General features: G+C 34.3%; 1 protein-coding gene across 1 annotated transcript; it reads left to right on the top strand.

Moving 5' to 3' along the window:
* Positions 1–14,634: 14,634 nt before the first annotated feature.
* ABH1 (ARM repeat superfamily protein) lies at positions 14,635–19,452 on the top strand. The gene is made up of 19 exons (XM_078963576.1): positions 14,635–14,927; positions 15,033–15,092; positions 15,196–15,252; positions 15,360–15,431; positions 15,526–15,588; positions 15,679–15,855; positions 15,940–16,068; positions 16,141–16,207; positions 16,308–16,507; positions 16,583–16,653; positions 16,774–16,858; positions 16,931–16,999; positions 17,107–17,225; positions 17,578–17,716; positions 17,800–18,294; positions 18,401–18,700; positions 18,775–18,965; positions 19,044–19,125; positions 19,209–19,452. The coding sequence occupies exons 1-19, from the start codon at positions 14,844–14,846 to the stop codon at positions 19,314–19,316; spliced, it is 2,568 nt and encodes an 855-aa protein (XP_078819702.1). The 5' UTR covers positions 14,635–14,843; the 3' UTR covers positions 19,317–19,452.
* The last annotated feature ends 1,171 nt before the right edge of the window (positions 19,453–20,623 follow it).

Here is a 20,623-nt window from a genome sequence, read left to right as displayed (position 1 = left end):
CTTCTTAATGCCCCAGGCATTTGGAAATTTTTAGAAAGGATGAATATAGCACATGGAATCGATCCTACATCCGAAGCATATGGGACAAGATTCATGATGTCTCACATAAAGACTAAACCAGTCTTTTGCTATAACATTTCCATTTCTATTTGCCCAGTTCTCATAATTCAGATTATGAAAAGGGATGCCGTAATCATAATCAAATTTAAGAACGCAAATAATGGACCCATATATAGAATTTCCTTATGTTGAGCCATTCCAACATGAAATTCATATATATCCTTGACTGAATGATTAAAACCTCACGATCTAAGCTTATAGATTTGAGATGAAGTATAATTTCCTCTCCCTTAATTATAGCAAAACAACTTTTTCCCAATTGAAACCTTTTGTTTTCTATAATTAACATTGCTAACTTGCAATGTTTTATCATAATTATCATGATCCCACTAACATGATGATTATTAGCATGACACTTATGCTCCCACTAGCTTTGACATGTACTCAGAAATCAACTAACTTTCTACCAAAGCTCAGATTTCTGATACTAGATTGGTTTGATAAAACTTTATCAAAATCATACACCTTCCCTTAGATAGCACACTTGTGTGTCTAAACAATTATGAAGAGGGATGCCGTAATCATAATGGTTAGACCTTTTTTCTACTTCTCACAAGTCCAGGTTAGTGTGCCGGTAAACCACACACGCTCCACTAACGACTTTGAGAATGCAAATATCACAATTGCTATCTAGCTAAATTCTACTTAGTGAAAGTGTTTCCTCACCATCATTTTCATGAATCGGAGAGAAACCTTATGACACTTAGATTTAATGGTGTGTGTGTTCTTATCCATGTGAATTATCAAAACCATAGTCACAAGACAAGGATAATGACAAATCCAAACTAATATGGACTGAACTCAATCTTAATTTCTTGCCACCTGGCAGCTCAAGGGCCTGCCATTGCTTCCAAGTTGTTGTGCAACAAACTGAGAACTCTAAGAACTCAACTTTAACTGGAATGGGCACAGACTATGTCAACACGATAGGTTATAAACCTCAAGTCGTGTGCTAGTGAAGAACTTTAGGTTTTATTCTTGATTAGTTCTTGAGACTTTCAAGACCTTTAAGACTCCCACTGTCCTCTTGACCTATAATACTCCCTTGTCAAACATCCAAGAGATAGTGTGGATTCTAACCAAGACAAACACTTCACACAATTGGCCTAAGTTGGTCTTTGTTTTATCCAAAACATCACAACTTACCAACTTAAAATGAACAAGAGTAGGACACTTTTACTCTTACATTTGACAAGTGTTTTAAACCTTCTTAAAGACATATCACTCAAATTACAATCTTGGAGTATGACTCTAAGACTTGTATTGGAACGAAGTATGACTTATCTTCTTGATTTAACCATTTCAACAATTCAAGATCCCTTCTTCTTAGCCATAAGAATGCACTAAGACTTCCTTAGAGAACTAATTTTGATATGGTTTCTTAATCATTAAGATGATCACAAAGATGATACTAAAGTACTCTCCCATCTTTTCCGATTTGAGAAACTTTTATCCTTCTGCCTAATTTGATTCTTCTTATTCGCTCTGCCATGCATTGGAACCTTTTCCAATGTCTCAGAGTTACACTTACGCTTGTAAGTATAATCATATTTACTAAGCTTTAGTAAACTATGACGAATAGCCTTATATCTTTTGTGGTGGACTTAATCAGTGCACAAGACTATGTACTCGATCCCTTAGTCCATTACTTGACTCACACATTCACGTGAACAAGTAATCAGTCTTAATTTTCCAATACTTGAAAGTTCTCATTCATCATGCTATACAACTTGCATGATTCCAAGTTTCGGTCCAATTGAGACTTGGTGATGAGAATCTTTCCTTATTTGGTAAATTTAGACATTACCACAAATGAAGGAATCAATTTCATATTTCCACTCTTGCTATTAATGGAATCATATAAGCAACAATTTTTCCTCAAATGCCATTGTAAGGATATTTTTAAAATAAATAAAATCAAAATTTTCTTTTATTTTAAAACTATGCGGAAAAACTTATCCTTACAATCCATATGAAAGCTTGTTGTTATCTATTCCTAAGCAATATCTCATAACTCCTAAGAAGTAGCTCAAGAATCCGATTTTCAAACTACGTGATAGAAATCCATCTATGCGATCAGATTCAACATATTCTTTCTTTGAGTTCCTTTACTTTTATTTGATTCTTAAAACATTACTATGTGACCCAGTCACATCATGTATCAGGAATCTCAGAATAGAAACTTAACAGAGTTAGATTAGTGGACTTTACCTGAAGTAGAGTCAAACTTATTGACTTTAACATCCTTAGGTAAACTTGGCAGCTTCGCAACCAATGCCCCTTCCTTTGGCAATATAAACATATGGACCCTTTGATAATGCTACACGAGACTATCACAGACTTAGACTTTTCTCTTTACCATTTGGTCAACCGAGTTGACTATGGCCGATCCCTTTCCATTGGGAAGAGAATGCTTTTCTGAATTTCCTGTGTCACTATTGTCAATGTCCATCAAGTTTTGAGGAAGTTGATCTTAACAAATAGATAAGCTCATTAAGGGTCTTGTCATAGTCTGTTTCATAGGTGTTCCAAAAGAACTCACTATGTGACTTAGAAAGTAGTTGAACCACCAACTTTCTCAAGACTTTGACACCCTTCTCTCCTGGCTTGTCAATATGTGACTACATCTCCAAGATGTGATCACACCTAGACCTTGCCTTGCCAATGGGGCTTGAGTGATCTTAAACTTTTCAAGAATTTGTGGGGTAGGGAGAATAATTGGAGGAGGAGAAAGAAGTATGATATCCATGGGACATCATCTTCATTAGGAATGCTTGTTTCAAGAGATTTAGGAAGATCATAAATGTCTAAAACAGACATGTTTTGGGAGATATTCAAGATAGTTGATCTTAAAGTCCTTAATATGACACCCAATATGAAATATTAAGGCTAGGACCCAACAAACTATTTTATAACTTAGAAGAGGTATGCCGTAATCCAAGCTATAAAACAATTTGAAGGTAGGTGAATGACTATTCACCAATTTCCACCAAGATAAACGAAATGTATTATTAGGTTTTAATTGGTTTTTGAAACTCCTAGATCTTTTGAGATTCATTGAACTGTTCAATGGCATGTTTCAATCTCGAGTGTGCCCTTCAGGTTTTGTGACTGGGATGCCGAGGATCACAAAACAAGGTGTGAAGTAACCATGCAAATTACTTGGTACCCTTAAGTGTTTACCCCTCAATCGATGTGCCGGTTAACCACACACGCTCCATCGATACTATGATAAACATTAAGTTACCCTTTGCCTACCTTGTTAAATACGAGTTAGTGTGCCGGTTAACCACACACGCTCCACTAACCGACTTAAACAAAGTGCAAAGTGTAATTTCATGGATTAGCACCTTATTCACATTTTCCTAAGTAACTAAGATTGGGAATTATTAAGAGTTTAGTTACTTAGTATTTATCATTAATACTTTTAATGAAGGGAGAATTATAGTCCTGTCAAACCCGTTCGGCTAACGACCCTCCACCAGTCAAGCAAGCGGTGGGTGAGAGTGGACACCCATTAAGTTGCCATTTTATAGGCAACAACCTTATACCCACCTTATAGACCGGCTTCATGAATGAGGCGTACTAGCGGTAAGACCGACTTTACTCTTATACATGTATATATTATTAACTTATAATATTATAAAGTATAAGGGTTGAATTTTAACTTTTAAAATTCTAAGAGCTAACTTGGAATTAAAGTATTCATAAGAGAAAACTTTACAAATTCCAAAACTTGAGGGCAAGTTTTGAAACTATTCAAAACTAATTAATTCCATAACTTATGTGTTTAAAGTAGTTTTAATCCAAAAACTCTTCAAGTTCCATAACTTATGGAAGACTTTAAACTAATAAAAGAATTAATTTTTTTTTCCTTTATTTTTTTTATAACTTATGGAATTAATTAAGGTTACACTTTTATTTTTTATTTTTTATTTAATGAAGAGACTCTTGGTCCTCCATAACTTGAGGACAAATTATGGAGTCATAACTCCAATTAATTAGAACTAGACTCTTCATTTTTGTAACCTTTGCCAACTTTTATGAGTTTTATGAAACTTAAATGTGACTTTTCATATAACTTGAGGACAAGTTACAAAAACACATTTTAGAATCAACTCTTAGATTAATTTGGATTGAAAACAACTATTTCACTCAACTTTTCTATTAATCTAAGCAACTCATAAGAACAAGATAATTCAAATCAAACTTTTTCATGTAATTAGTCTAACCTTTAAACTAATACAAAACATGAATCTATTGACAATTATCTTTGAAAATGGATTAGCATGAACATTACCACATTAAAAACAATTTTATAGGTTCAAAAACAACTTAGGGTAATGTTCCTAGTCCATTTCTAGCCAAAAACCTCGAAAGTATGTTGTCTGGGGTACAACTCGTCGAGTGCATGAACACAACTCGGCGAGTTGGATGCATTTTGCCTTGGACTCGTCGAGTCCCTTCATGGACTCGGCAGGTCTGCTGGGTAGACAGCAACAAAACTCGATTTTTCAGCTTCTATTGCAAGTATAACAAGAAAACAAGCCTAGGCTCTGATACCAATGTTGGGTTTTGAGCATTCTAACACTCCTAAGTGTACATGCAACCCTAAATTCCTTGGATCTATGTTTTCTCTATTATACATGCAAATATGAACATCCAAGGTATTATCCTAATCTAGCATACAAAAGTATCAATATAACAAGATAGAATACATACCTCTTTGATGTAGAATGTCTTCATGAAGCTTGAGTGCCTAGTGCCCCAAGTGTGACACCTCAAATGGTTCACACAACACCAAATACACTTGGAATAACTTGAGAGAATTCTACACTTCATAAAATCGGCTAGCCCTCTCTAGAATAATCTAGTCTCTCTAGTGGCCGATTTTCCTCAAGAATAAGATGCTTATATAGTTATACAATTAGGGTAAACCCTAATTGTCATGACTTTCCATTTCCTTGGATCCATGGGTTCAAATACACCATGGAGCATCATATGGGTTTTGGCCCAACTAGATAATCCATGGAGCATTAGCCCACTATACAAGTATGGATGATTTACACAATCAACCCATATATTTAATTAGTCTTCTTTTGATCACTTAATTAATCCTAGATTAATTCTTAATCAATACTAATTAAATAATCTTATTATTCTTATTATTAATATACTAGAACTTATAATATATTAATAACCATAAGTGTCTTATTTCTCTCATTATAGTCTATCCAAGTGCATGATGCCATGCAACCCAAATGGACCATGCCGGGTCGGGTCAAGTCCTACCAATTATAGTTATGGACTTAGACATTAATCCAACAGTACTATGTTAGGTACATTCATAGTGAAATCCTTAGCTGATTTGGTATTATTCGACTCGGGGGCGATTCGGTCATTTATCTCTCAATCATTCAGTAGGGAGTTCGATTTGCCAGCAGGAGAGCTAGAGTGTCCGTTACGAGTCTTTATTGCCAACGAACGCAGGGTTTCCTCTTCATAAGTCTATCGGGGCTGCATATTGGAGATTTTCGGGGTATTTTTACCGATAAACTTGATTTTGATTCCTATAGGAGATGTATGTGTGATCATGGGTGTGGGCTGGATTAGTCGCTTCGGTGCCATGATCGACTGCAAAGTTCAGCGGGTGGTAGTTTGAACCCCAAGTGGGGGAGAGTTGATTATCTTCGGTGAGGGCACCAGGTTGGGATTGGGGTTTTGTTCAGCTACTAGGGTAAAGTATCATGATCGACTGCAAACAATGCTCTGATACCAATCTGTCACACCCCAAAACCAAGAATGGCGGAAACGTTCCGGGGCGGAGGACGTCATGTAAAGTATCACAACACAGTAAATGTAAATAAGCAAACAACATCATCCATTGCATTAAATATATAATTTTAATACAAGCGTGTTCCGTACAGTTTTAGACACCAAAAATATAATTTAAATCAAAATAGTATGATGAGTCTTGAATGCGCTCCATCTTCTCAAAAGCTAGCATCGGTACTTGACTACTGATGACCTGAGAATACAAGTTATTTTGAAAGAGTTTATCAGCATTAAGCTGGTGAATTCATAAATATTTTAGTGTCGAGGTTTGTTATCAAAACGTTTGTGTGACAACCGTCATATTCGGGTCAATTTGTGACAATCGTCAATCTTGAGTCAAGTCAAGTCATCAAGTCAAGCCGGTCAACTCTATTAAACCTTGTGTATTAGGTCGATGAATCGATAAAGCAAGAACATATGAGTTTTTGATTCGGAATTGGATTGATGATTGAGGGATGATTCATGAAGAAAAACGCGAAGTCAAGGACTATGAAATTGTTGGTTGCAAGAATTTAAAAACTCGATTGTGGAGTTGTTGATGCTCATTTTGCGAAAGTAAAACAATCGAGTGTTCGCATCTATGAATCAATTTGAAGTCAATTGGGTTAATATTCGCATATGGGTTCAACATATGAAAATTTTGATTTCGCAAGTTTAGAGTTCAAGAACTAAACTGTGTTCGCATCTGGAATGAAAAATTTTGTGAATCGCATTTGATTAATTAGGTTAAAATGCGAAGGGATGCGAAGGGTGTAAGAATGAAAATGCGAAGGTGATTAATGCGAAGGGATGCGAAGGGTGTAAGAATGAAAATGCGAAGGTGATAAATGCGAAGGGATGCGAAGGGTGTAAGAATGAAAATGCGAAGGTGATTAATGCGAAGGGATGCGAAGGGTGTAAGAATGAAAATGCGAAGGTGATTAATGCGAAGGGATGCGAAGGGTGTAAGAATGAAAATGCGAAGGTGATTAATGCGAAGGGATGCGAAGGGTGTAAGAATGAAGATGCGAAGTATTTCACAGTAGAATGCGAATTGGGGAAGAAAACAGAAGATTTCAAATATTGTCCCTGGAGTTTCGCATTTTTGGAAATAAATACTCAACTTCGCAAATGGGGGTCATAAAATGATGAAATTGCAGAATTTTTAAAGAGATGCACACACATAGACAACCACACATATATTTAGAAAATTAGACTATTATAAGACATTGTTCGTGACTTTTGAGTCCAAAGACGTATGATCACAAGCAACCACCCCACACCCACTCTATGACCAGCCATACCTCCCCACCTTACCTATGTCACTTCAATGTTCCCTTGCACTCAAATTTCACTCACTCCCACGTTTTTGAGCTGGAACAATCAACCACACTCCTCATTTTCTCTCATTTCTCTCATTCCACTAAGTAACAAACATCACTTTTTCTCTCAAACTCTTCTACACAAATTTTCGAGATCCAAGGCTGGATTCAAGTGTTCTTCCACGCTTAGTAAGTAAAAATTCATCCTCCCTATTATTATTTCACTTCATTCTACTCAAATCTTTGGTTGCTTACACAAACTCCCTAACTATGATGTTAGATTCTCGAAAACCTTCAAGGCATCTCCAAGTGTTCTTGAATTAAACACTTCCATTCTTCAACAATCATCTACTGAAATCACTCAAGGTGAGTTCATACCCCTACATTTTCATGATTTCTCAAGTTTTCAGGGGGGGAATACAAGTTAAAACACTAAGAATATAACTAGATTTTTCTAACAGCCTTCATCAGAAAAGTTCAACTCCATTCACGGACTGTCTTGGGCATCTTAAACATTTTTGTTTTCAAAACTGTACAAGGTGCAAATAGTTCGAGTTTTTAGCTTTAAAATGGCTACTTGCACATCTCCATACGATTTTTCTACAATTTATGGTGATTTTTACAAAACTGCCTATCATTTCAAACAACAATCCGGACCAGTCTGTGATTTTGGACTTTTTCACCCAAGTTAGAGGTCATTATAAATTGAGATAAAATTTATGAGCAAACTAGACACATTTTGTGAACTCTCAAAATTTACGGATCTAGTTTTCGACTTCGTATGATTTGTCTATGATTTTTCCAAATACAGGGCAGAATGGCTAAAGTTAGCCAACAGCATGTAAATATCATAACACTTTGTATTATGTTGAGCAAAGTGTATAATCATAAGTTCTAATATTTGAATGTGTTTCCATGTTAGTTTATCATTATGAACTGGAATTAAGACATTCATATTAAATATTAAATATTATTCATTCATTTTGGAACACGTATTATTAGACTATAAGAGGTATAGTTTGATAAATTCACAATACTAATATATTTTCATAAAAGAATTCATACGTATTACAAACATTTTAGATAAACTATAACAGGTATAGTTTATGATATATCACTCTACGCACTCGTACAAGAAGGGTACATTCATACAAGAAAGATTTCTATTCGCACACATTTCACGAAAGTTAATCTATGTTTTGATAAATTCACAACACTAGTTACATTTCCATAAAAAGGGTTCATACATAGTACATACATTTTAGATAAACTATAATAGGTATAGTTTATGATACATCACTCTACGCACTCGTACAAGAAGGGTACATTCATACAAGAAAGATTTCTATTCGCACACATTTCACGAAAGTTAATCTATGTTTTGATAAATTCACAACACTAGTTACATTTCCATAAAAAGGGTTCATACATAGTACATACATTTTAGATAAACTATAATAGGTATAGTTTATGATACATCACTCTACGCACTCGTACAAGAAAGGTACATTCATACAAGAAATATTTATATTCACAAACATTTAACATAAACTTGTTATCCTATATTGTGAGTTTCTCTATTTTTTTTCGATCTCTATCTCTCTATCTCCCCGTACGTCCGAGTGCGGGATATAATTCCTGGTAGTTATAATCAGAATCTCCTTGAGGGAGAACGTGATACTTGTATATAGATCTATATTGGGATTGACACCCCACACCTTGCTGCTAGCTACAGTTGGACCTGCAGGTCTACGGGTGACAAATGTCATTTCATTTTTCGCGACACTGAGAACGTCGTGGCAGGTTCACATAGTCATAGTATGATTATAACGGCTCACATAGGGAACAATCCATAAGTTTACGGGATTTTATTTTTAAAACCTAAATGAGTTTTATGTCGATTTAAAATCACCTTTTATCTCTATGGGTACAAATACAAAGTACCGGGTCTCTATACAAAAAGGGGTACAAATACAAAGTGTCGGGTCTCTATACAAAGCTATTATGATATTAAAACTACACTTCCTCTAAAATTGTTAGACTTCAACTATAGTCGCTGAGCGTATATGTTGAGTCATATAAGAATTTAGTCTTGATTGGCCTAGAATTGGTGGTGCCCGCCTCATCTCCTGTTCCTCGTTGGGTTGTGGACCTAGGGCAGACCCACTATATTCAACGTTTTATCTAAGTTAAGCCTTATATAACTTTATATGTTGGACGATTATAGAGGAACTCTACGGATTACTCTAGGGTTCATTACAGCATCATGTAGGATTATTTCTATTCATACTTAACTAAGAAAATATTGGATTTTCTGGAAATCAAACTAAATCGATTTTACAAGGAAAAACGGTTTCTACTTCAAACAAAACTCTTATGAACTCACCAACCTTTGTGTTGACACTCTTTTAAAACTACTTGTATTCTCAGGAAATCAGTGAAACAGGAAAACTTCATCGCTTTGAGGATGGGACGCTAAACCGTCAACAATTTATTTTGTCATCATAATGTAATTGCTTTTGAAACATGTAAACATATACTTTGGTGTAACTTTTGCAATTATATTTATGGTGGTTGTTTTTACTTTGAGCACTATTATACACGTTGTTGTGATACTGTACATGAAGTCCTCCACCCCCAGATGTTTCCGCCATCCTTGGTTTGGGGGTGTGACAGTTTGAACCTGTCGCAAGTATGAGTTGTAAATGTATGTAAGTGTTTGTAAAAGTTTGAATCTCTCAGAAAAACCTATATTTTCTGTTAAAGTAGCCCTCTACCAAGGCTTAACTGTTTTGTATGCTCGTTTGATGTAAAAGTGTGTAATTTCCCAAGTGTAACTATCATTTAACAAAATATAGTTTGTACATTAAAGTTTAAGTGAGGTTATCACCAAAATGTAATGGGTAAATTATTGTAGTACGGTAGTTTTGTTTTATATGAACTACTGCTGTACTAACTACCTTAAACCGGGTTTATATTAAGGTATCATGTGATAAATTGCATCATACTATCGACTGGTAACATCGACAACGTATAGTCGAAAAATAAGGTATGACGTTTGGCACCCGCAGACCTGTCGGTCCCACTGTAGCTAGCAGCGAGGTGTAGGATAGTCAATCCAATATAGATCTATACGCAAACTCACGCTCTCCCTCCAAGAGACTCTGGCTATAACTCGGGTCATGACAATTAAGACATGCTCCCATACAGTGGATCACAATTGTTAACGTATTCGTGTATATGCAATGTAATGTTGCTTGTTCTAGTATCGTTGTATATGTTCTCTTAGTAATAAGTATTGACTCCTGAATGAACTGACTCGTTGATCTAGAAATTGTAGTAGTATGATCCCGTGTTACCCCGATGGTAACTTACTAATGATGTGCTGATAAGTATGAATATGGAAGTACTTTTATGTCTATACATGTATATATGATACATAACTAATATTGAAACGACCCTCGGATGGTCACCCGAAATTCCACCATACCACATCCAAATCGAGGAAAAGGAAATAGGACAGGTGGCTTTCCTAAGCCCTTTAAACATTATTTATACATCTATACATATATGGGCATGCAAATTTATAAGTAGTAAAACAAAGTTTACAATAAAGCATTTGATAAGTAAAAGAGTTTGTAAAACATTTTGAAGTAAAACAGTTTGAACAGTGATAAAATCATTGGTTTCCTAGTTATTAATCACATGTGATTAATGCAATCACATGTGATCGAAGCAATAACTATAAGTGTTTAACTTGTATCCCCCCCATAAAGTATTTAAAACATTTAAAAACATTTAAAAGGTTGAATAAAGGGGTATGAACTCACTTGGGAGTTTGAAGATAGCGAGATCGAAAACCGGGCAGATTTTCATCTCGGGAATCTCGGGAGTAAAATCGACTCTCGGGACTTGAGCAAAAAGACCAGAGCTTCGGGTTTGAACGGGCACGGAAATCGAGGCAAGATCGTGAGAGAAAGAGAGAAAATGAACAAATTTTTCGGAAAGGCTCGCATCCCTTTTATAGGGGTGCTGAACCGCCTCCGAACGCGGGGCGTACGCAGCGCGTATCCGTACGTCATCGCTTACGTATTTCGGATGGGGCGAGTCGGATGGGACGACGGGTCGGATAGCTTCGCATAGGGCGACGTGGACGATCCGACGCCGTGGCCTCGAGTACGCGGGGCATACGAGGGTACCTCGGCCCTAGGCTGACTCCTCTTCGGATAATACCGAATTTTTAATAAAAATTATATATAAATTATTTATCAAACTTCAAAAATTCATATCTCCTTCATACGAACTCCGTTTTCGACGTTCTTTATATCCCCGCGAAGGTGAGACTACGATCTACAACTTTCGTTTAGATTCCGTTGGCAAATTCTGAAATTATTTTTATTATTTATTTATTACAATGACGTGATTAAGGAATTTCTTTAAAAATTCATAACTTCTTTATCTGACGTCGGTTTTTGCCAGACTTTTTACCGTTGAAATACCATTGTCGAGACCTTCGATTCTCGTTTAGGTCATTTCGGCCAAATGTTGCTCGATCTCCGTTTCGAGTTTTTAGCTGTCTGTTGCTAAGCTGAACTTGGAAAAATCATAACTTCAATATACGAAGTCGGATTTGGGCGTTCTTTTTACGTACGATCATGGTTTAATGAGATTTAAACATAGAAGAATTTAAATAGAAACTTTTTGGACATTTTATTATCAAAGTTAATTTTATTAACTCAAAAATGTTTACAATACTTGACCTATTAGGCCATTACAAAGAGTTGAAATATCGGGTTGTCACACATATACATCAAAGTTTTCATTTGGGCAAATCATCGAATAATTGGCATGCATTATCAAATAATTGTAATTTATAAACAAAGAGATATGCTCTTACCCTGAAAATAGAAATTAGATGAAAATCCAAAAGTCATATGAAATCAGACTATATAGAGAACAAACCAATATTAGTTGAATCGAGAGTCAAATTTCACCTACTTGGATCGAGGGATAGAGGGAGAGAAAGAGGAGATGATTGAGATACGTTCCAAGTACAAAAACATGAGGGAATGAAGCAAGTGACTTTACCTCACTAAGATAGGATGAAGGGAAACAAAACCTCAAACTGTTTAACTTGGTTAATCGTCATCTATTCCCTAACAAAAATCATTATCATCAACTACAAATATATATATATATATATATATATATATATATATATATATATATATATATATATATATATATATATATATATCTTTTGTACTTTTCCTACTTGATATCACATCAACCATTCAATTTCATAAATAATTTTGTAAGCATAGAGCAACTTTAGTAAATATAAAAAAAAGCATGAAAAACCATGAAAACCAAAAAATCGATAATTACCTAATACCATGCTATCGATGTAGAATTGTAGACGGGAACCCAAAAGAACTGAAAAAATACAAAAGAGATGGTCGTCGCCCTAGCTAATCAACTTCATTAGATATAAAAAGAAAAGAAAAAAATGAAGGTTAGGGCTTGAAATCGAATCAAAAGTGAGGAGATGGAGTGTGAAGGAATTTTGAGAAAAGATAGGTACAAACTCATCTCTTGGTATTCATATTCAGCTTCAAAACAAACCCAAAATATTTAAGAAACTATAAACCTTATTCAGAAAAAGAATAAATTTATGTTCTCACCCAGATCTTAGTGGAGAAGGAAAGAATGTCGAGGACCTGGAAAATGTTATAAATGAAAAAAAATCAAAAGCCCATAAAGATTAGAGGTCTCACCTCCTATCATCTTCAACCATAAACATCTACTATTGTAAACGATGGCGGTGAATGTTCTAGTGTTTTCCGTGGATGCTCTTGATGAAACTAAAGATCAAAGAGGATTGAGATACTATATAATGTTGATCTAACCAAATAAATTGGCTAAAATTGAGGAAATATTGGTTACATTTTGACTGATTCATCTTGACCAGATTGTATTCCGTATTTCTTTAATGCATTAAATGGTTGTACATATTGCATTTAGCCATGTACCTCTTAAAATTCAGCAAAATATGCTAAATGCTTTTTAAAGTATAAATATATGATTTCAAAAGAGCTTAAAATTAATGTCACTAACCTTATTCAACTATGTCTCATTTGTTTTAATTTATCTCATATATTTGATTTTTATGGTTATAAAATGTCATGAATGGTTGCTTCTTAGTTTTTATTTATCTATAGAGTTTTGAATTTGTTGCCTATCCTTTAATGATAAGTTGCTTTATGGATAATATATGATTTTTTAAGTTATTAATCATTGTAGTACATGGGTTTTTAATCTATTAATTTTAAATAAAAATTTTAGATTTATGAATGTTTTGAAACCATATCACACATTAATTAAAAATAATGGTGATAGATTTATAAACAAAACATCTGATTTAATATAAAAGTAATTGTTTGCAAGCTCATAATTAATTATTACGATTTTTATAGTATATTCAAATTTATACTGCATCGTAAAAAATCATGATTTATAAAATATCTAAACATATAGAACGTAGGTATTCATAATAATATATATTTTAATTTTAATTAATTATTATAAACCTACAAACAAAATATCTATACCAAAATATCTATGTTTGTAAATTAATATATATATATATATATATATATATATATATATATATATATATATATATATATATATATATATATATTTGCAAATTTGTGAATAGTTGGTACAATTTAAAATTATCAATAATATATATTTTTTTCAACAATGGTTTGGTTTGTTATAAAACAAGAGAAATTAAATATTCTTATATATATATTTTTTTCTACCAACATGAAATTATCACAAGTATCATATTAAAATAAAATTAATAATATTTTAAGATATCTATCATATTTATAATAAGATAATTAAAAAGAAAATTAGAAAAATATTTAATTTTTGTTGAGTTGAAAGTAGAGTAAAAATGGGAGTAAATTACTGAAATCGTCCCTGTGGTTTGGTTAAAACTGCACGTTTGGTCCCTAATTTCTTTTACACTTGGATTGTCCCTGTGGTTTGATTTTGTTGCGTTTTTCGTCCCTGTGGTTTGGTACAAAATGCATGTTTGGTCTCTAACTTTATGTATGTAATGTACGAAAATTGCAACAAAATCAAACCACAAGGACGAAAAACGCAACAAAATTAAACCATAGGGACGATCCGAGTGTAAAAAAAAGTTAGGAACCAAACATGCAATTTTGACCAAATCACAAGGATGATTTCAGTAATTTATTTTAAAAATGGTGTTAGGGTGCAAGTATACGAGAAAACCCGGTTTAGCCACTTAAACCGGTTCAGTGACACTACAAAGTCGGAGTCGGGTTGGTAGGGACTAGGGCTTGTAGTAAACTCAAACTCGTACTGCGAATCCAAAACCATTGGGGGGGTTTGGCTGATACCACTACTGGGCAGTGGGCACCCTTCCTTCGGGACATACATACATATACACATATCTATACCAACAAAAAGTTTCTTCCGCTCTGTGTATTGGTTCGAGTGAAGCTAATCTTTCGCTTGACGTCGGTGTTCTATAATATACTAGAAGACATGAGCAGCTGGAGGAGTTTGATTTTGAGAATCGGCGAGAAGTCCCCTGAATATGGCGGAACAATCGACCACAAAGATCACATTGTTAGTTCTTTTCATTCTGTCCACTTCAGTTTAAAAAAACCCTATTTTTTCCCTTTTTACGATAAACCCTAATGTTGGTAACCCTAATTTCATTATTTATTGCAGGATGCTTGCTTTGGTGCTGTTCGGCGGGAGCTTGAGCATTCCGAAGACGAAATTTTAACTGTGATTTACTATTTGCCATTTCTTAATTCTAATATAAGTATATTTCTACCAAATCGTGTGCATGGAGGCTTGTTGAGTTACTTAATTACACCTGTTTTCGCAGTTTCTTCTTCAATGTTCAGAGCAATTGCCTCACAAAATTCCTCTGTATGGGACGCTGGTAGGTTGCGTTTACCTTTTTTTTTTTTTTTTTTTCTTTTGCTTTCTCGAAGATAATTGTTGATCACTTCCTGTAAGATCTTGCTTTCTTCTGTTTTTGGTGCTTAGATTGGGTTATTGAACTTGGAAAATGAGGACCTTGTCAAGAAAATATTGGAGACTACTCAAAAGAGTTTACAGGTGAGCAGGCAACGGATATTGTTCAACAATCAACACACATGAGTTTTTTCCCCTGAATTGGTGCATTTCACGGGTTCTAACTTTTTATTTGCAGGATGCCCTTGACTCTGGAGATTGCAACAAGATCCGTATATCAATGCGGTTTCTAACTGTTTTGGTATGTTATTTCCTTTACCTTTGAGAACAACAACCATATACAGTTATACATTATGTTGTTTTTGAAACATTATTCTCTTCACTGGTGTAGATGTGTAGCAAAGTGGTTCAACCAAGTTCACTAGTGGTGGTTTTTGAAACATTATTATCTTGTGCTGCAACTATAGTGGATGATGAGAAAGGAAACCCATCTTGGCAAGCCCGCGCTGATTTCTACATAACCTGTATTCTTTCATGTCTTCCATGGGGTGGATCAGACCTTGTTGAGGTACATTTCTTACTCATTCACTTTCGCTCATACAGTTAGCACTACAAAAGCTTCCGAACAATGTGAGAATCTTGATTTTTGCAGCAAATTCCGGAAGAGATTGAAAGAGTTATGGTTGGTATAGAAGCCTATTTAAGCATCAGAAGACGTGTTTCTGATGTTGGTCTATCCGTGTTTGAAAATATCAACAAAGATAAACTTCATGTTGAACAGGTATGTTATACTTATACAATTCTTCTTAGTTGTTAATAAATTTACTCACTTTGACAATTCTTCTACTCACAGGATTTTGTGGAAGACTTGTGGGGTCGAATCCAAGATCTCTCCAAAAATAGCTGGAAACTTGAGAGTGGTACTATACTACTATACTCTACTATAAACCTGTTAATTTTTCTTCTGCTTTTCAGTTTTCCCATTATTCTTTGTAAGTTTTGTTGACTATATGGTTTCAGTTCCAAGGCCACATCTTTTATATGAAGCACAATTAGTTGCTGGAAAGTCTCATGATTTTGGAGGCATCAGTTGTCCAGAGCAACCAGATACCCCTGAGGCACTCACTGAAGTCAGTTTTGGGAGACAAAAACACGAGGCAGAATTGAAATATCCTCAGAGGATTCGCAGGCTAAATATATTTTCTGCTAGCAAAACCGAGGTAGTTAAAACAGTTAAATACTAATCCAAGATTTTTACCACATTTCTTTTTTTATAAAACCTTTTTGGTTTGCAGGATGTACAACCTATAGACCGTTTTGTAGTGGAGGAATATTTACTGGATGTGCTCTTTTTCCTGAATGGATGGTTTGTAACTTATTTAACTATATCTATTTTTGATAAGTTTCTTTTTTTTTGTAACTTGTTTAGCTTTTTATTTTATAATATGGTCCTTATTCATATGTTTGTTGGTTTGTGGAAAGCTAGTCGAAAGGAATGTGCTGCATGCATGGTTGGCTTACCTGTCCCTTTCAGATATGAATATCTCATGGCTGAGACTATTTTTTCACAGGTGAAAACTTATTTTCATGCATCCTTTTCTTTATTCTTCATAAAAATACCAATATACCCTTTTCTTTTTCAGCTTCTTTTATTGCCTCAGCCACCATTCAAACCCATGTACTACACACTTGTGATAATAGACCTTTGTAAGGTATTATAGATCCTAACTTGGTACCCCTTTTTTCCTTCTTTTTTATACCTGTTATAAAAAAAATATCTTTCAAGTTTACAATTTTTTTAAACACAATTTTGTGGTAGTCTCTTCCAGGTGCCTTCCCTGCTGTTGTAGCTGGGGCTGTTCGTGCCCTTTTTGATAGAATAAGTGAGTTAGATATGGAGTGTAGAACACGCCTCATCCTTTGGTTTTCACACCATTTGTAAGTTTACTTCATAATTTAATATAACATTAATTAAATTACATTTTTCGTTCCCATAAAGTTTTCTTTTGTAATTTTGGTCTTTGTTTGAGGTTTTTGTTACATTTTTGGTCTCTGTTCCAAGAAAATAACTATGCTTTTAGGAATTAGGACCAAAATTGCAAAAACCAGCCATAGTCAGGGACCGAAAATACTCATTCTATTTGGAACAAGGACTAAAAATGTTACAAGTACCTGAAACGAGGACCAATATTGTAACTTGTAAGAAACCAATTTGCAAAAAAAAACAGCTTACTCAGGGTCCGAAGATGTGTAATCTAGTTGTTAAAATGGCTAATTTATGATATTGTAGATCAAACTTTCAATTCATTTGGCCATGGGAAGAGTGGGCATATGTCTTGGAGCTTCCAAAATGGGCCCCACAACGTGTATTTGTCCAAGAAGTTCTTGATAGGGAAGTCCGTTTATCATACTGGGATAAAGTGAAACAGGTGATTTTATTATATTATATATATATATGTAAACAGTTATATACAGATACAAAAAAATTGTAATATTTGATGTTTTTGAACAGAGCATCGAAAGTACTCCCGCTTTAGAGGAATTACTACCACCAAAAGGTGGGCCCGACTTCAGATACAGTTCAGAAGATGAAGACAAAACGGAATATACCCTTTCAACAGAAGTGAATGGTATGGTAAAAGGAAGGAAAACTGCACGTGATGTTATTATATGGGTTGAAGAAAGTGTGATCCCAGTGAATGGAGTGGAAGTTGCATTAAGAGTAGTTGTTCAGACACTTTTGGACATCGGGTCAAAGAGTTTCACTCATTTGATTACTGTTTTAGAGAGATATGGACAAGTTATTGCCAAAATTTGTCCAAATGAAGAAACACAAATCATGTTGATATCAGAAGTGGCTTCCTTTTGGAAAAATAGTGCTCAAACAACAGCCATTACAATCGACAGAATGATGGGTTATCGCCTTATTTCCAATTTGGCCATTGTCAAATGGGTCTTCTCTCACTCAAACCTTCACTTATTTCACACCTCAGATCGTTTGTGGGAGGTAGGTACTCTTATTATTTTTTATTTTTTATTCTCTCTGAATTTTTCAATTGAAAACAGAACAGGTAAATAAGTGAATAGAGTGTTTTGTTGTTGTTTTATTACAGATCCTGAGAAACGCGCTGAATAAAACGTATAATCGGATATCTGATTTAAGGAAAGAGATAATAAATTTAAAAAAGAATGTTGTAAAAGCTGAGCAAAGTGCAGCCAAGGCTAAAGCTGAGCTGGATGCTGCAGAGACAAAGCTGATGCTTGTGGATGGTGAGCCTGTTGTTGGTGATAACCCTGCAAGAATGAAACGTTTGAAGTCAAATGCTGCAACCACAAAAGATGATGAGCTGTCAATTCGTGAATCTCTAGAGTCCAAACAAGCTCTTTTTGCACGTGCCCTTGAAGAAAACCAGGTACATTCTTAGTCTTCTTGATTTTTAATAGAACAAAAAAAAAGTAATGTTTATATGTTGTGTTGTTTATGTAGGCTTTGTTTATGTCATTGTATAAAAATTTTCGTGATGTTTTGATGGAACGACTTGATGATGCTTTTGGAGAGAATGAGAATCATGAACATGAAGCAATGGCTGTTGATGTTGATGTTGATGAAGAAGATAATGAGAATCAGAATCCTGCAATGGAGATGGATAAAGAAAACGGGACCTCAAACTCAAAGAGGTAAAACAAAAAAAAAATTTAGAATTTTTATTATTTGATAATATTTAATAGAAACATGTATGTGGTGTATGGTATCAGATATACTACGAGTGAGAAACAAGAATGGTGTTTGTCGACTTTGGGTTATGTCAAGGCTTTTTCAAGGCAATATGCTTCTGAGGTTTGTTACAATCGAGTCCCTCAACTTTTTTTAGTTATCAATATTTGGTTAAAATTACATACATGTGTTTCAACTTTGAACAGATATGGCCACACATGGATAAGTTAGAGGAGGAAATAGTAACGGAAACTGTTCATCCTTTATTCAAAAAAGCACTTTATTCCGGTTTGCGTCTACACATTGATGGCTGATGAAATCTTGTTTTCTATTTCTTTTTTGGGTCAAACTTGTTTGTTATAAAATTTGTTAGACGGATTTTGGTTGTACCAAATTTAGTATTTTATTTATAATAACATATGGGATTTGGTTTGGTTGCTTCAACCACCACGTGGAAGTTGCCATTTTTTTTTTTTAAAATTTTTTTTTATCTTGTGGTAGATACTAGATATAATGCAACTTCTCACTATCTTAATACTAAATAAATTTTGCTTATGCTATTTTTTATTTATTTGTTTAATACTAGTGGGATGTGGCCTTGTTTTGTTGTTTTATAGATTTAATATGTTTCCACCAGAGTAGAAAATTGACTTAATGAAGAAAGTAAATATATATATATATATATATATATATATATATATATATATATATATATATATATATATATATATATATATATATATATATATATCCAACTTTGTTTAGTTGTTTGTTCTTGTATTCTTTACTGTGTTATTTAAAACATTTAGACAGGGTTTAATGAAAACGGACAGCCTTAAAATAGCATTTTTTGTATTTAATGAATGTTGCATGTTGGTGGTGTTGCCAGCTGATGGTGCTTAATGTTAGTTATTACTACTGGACAATGCTAAATGGAGCATTGGGGAAAGCACCACTAACAACAAAACACGATTGAGAAATGGAATCTCATACCTAGGTCTTGGCGTGTGTGGGTGGATGTTGATTTTGAAAGGTCTCTCAATAGGATTGAAAGCTTGTTATACTTCATCTAATGGATTAAAATATGCAATTCTAACCATTTCATATAATCTTGTGGTATTATTCATTTATTGCTATGCTTAGCATAGGTGCTCAAGATTTTCCCATTTTATCGACATCTGAAATTACACTATCCAAAGAGCAAATGCTATTCATACTTGATTTATAAAGGTTGTGATTTAGAAATAATTAAGATACTATATCATAAGGGAATAAAATATTGCTACTATTAGTGTGTCCAACATCAGAAATAACTACCTTACCTTCTCACTAGCATCGCCAATCTTTATGTCTTTGTAGTAGATTCGTTATAACCTCCTTATCATAGTCACTATTCTTTTCTTTAGGCGTCCACAACTTATTTGTTTAAACAACTTTATCAACTCATCTTTAACATATATCAAAGAGTTTGGAGTCTTGAGCAATCTACTTGACTGTCTTCTCAAATTCTCCAAGACACGGCGTCCAAAGCTTCAAGATTGTCATGTCAAAGCAAGACTACAATGTCAAGAACATCAAGATTCTGATGTCGAGGATTTCAAGATTGTGGTGTCGAGAGCAC

This window comes from Lactuca saligna, chromosome 7 (assembly GCF_052625555.1).
Source record: "Lactuca saligna cultivar CGN05327 chromosome 7, ASM5262555v1, whole genome shotgun sequence".
In the NCBI taxonomy this organism is placed as follows: domain Eukaryota; kingdom Viridiplantae; phylum Streptophyta; class Magnoliopsida; order Asterales; family Asteraceae; genus Lactuca; species Lactuca saligna.
The sequence above is the reverse complement of the archived record's forward strand: the minus strand, read 5'-3'. Positions and strand labels throughout refer to the sequence as shown.

Coding starts and splice junctions, on each gene's coding strand:
- ABH1 (XM_078963576.1), top strand. CDS start 14,844: ATGAGCAGCTGGAGGAGTTTGATTTTGAGAATCGGCGAGAAGTCCCCT. Junction 14,928..15,032: donor TCGACCACAAAGATCACATT/GTTAGTTCTTTT, acceptor TATTTATTGCAG/GATGCTTGCTTTGGTGCTGT. Junction 15,589..15,678: donor TGCGGTTTCTAACTGTTTTG/GTATGTTATTTC, acceptor TCACTGGTGTAG/ATGTGTAGCAAAGTGGTTCA.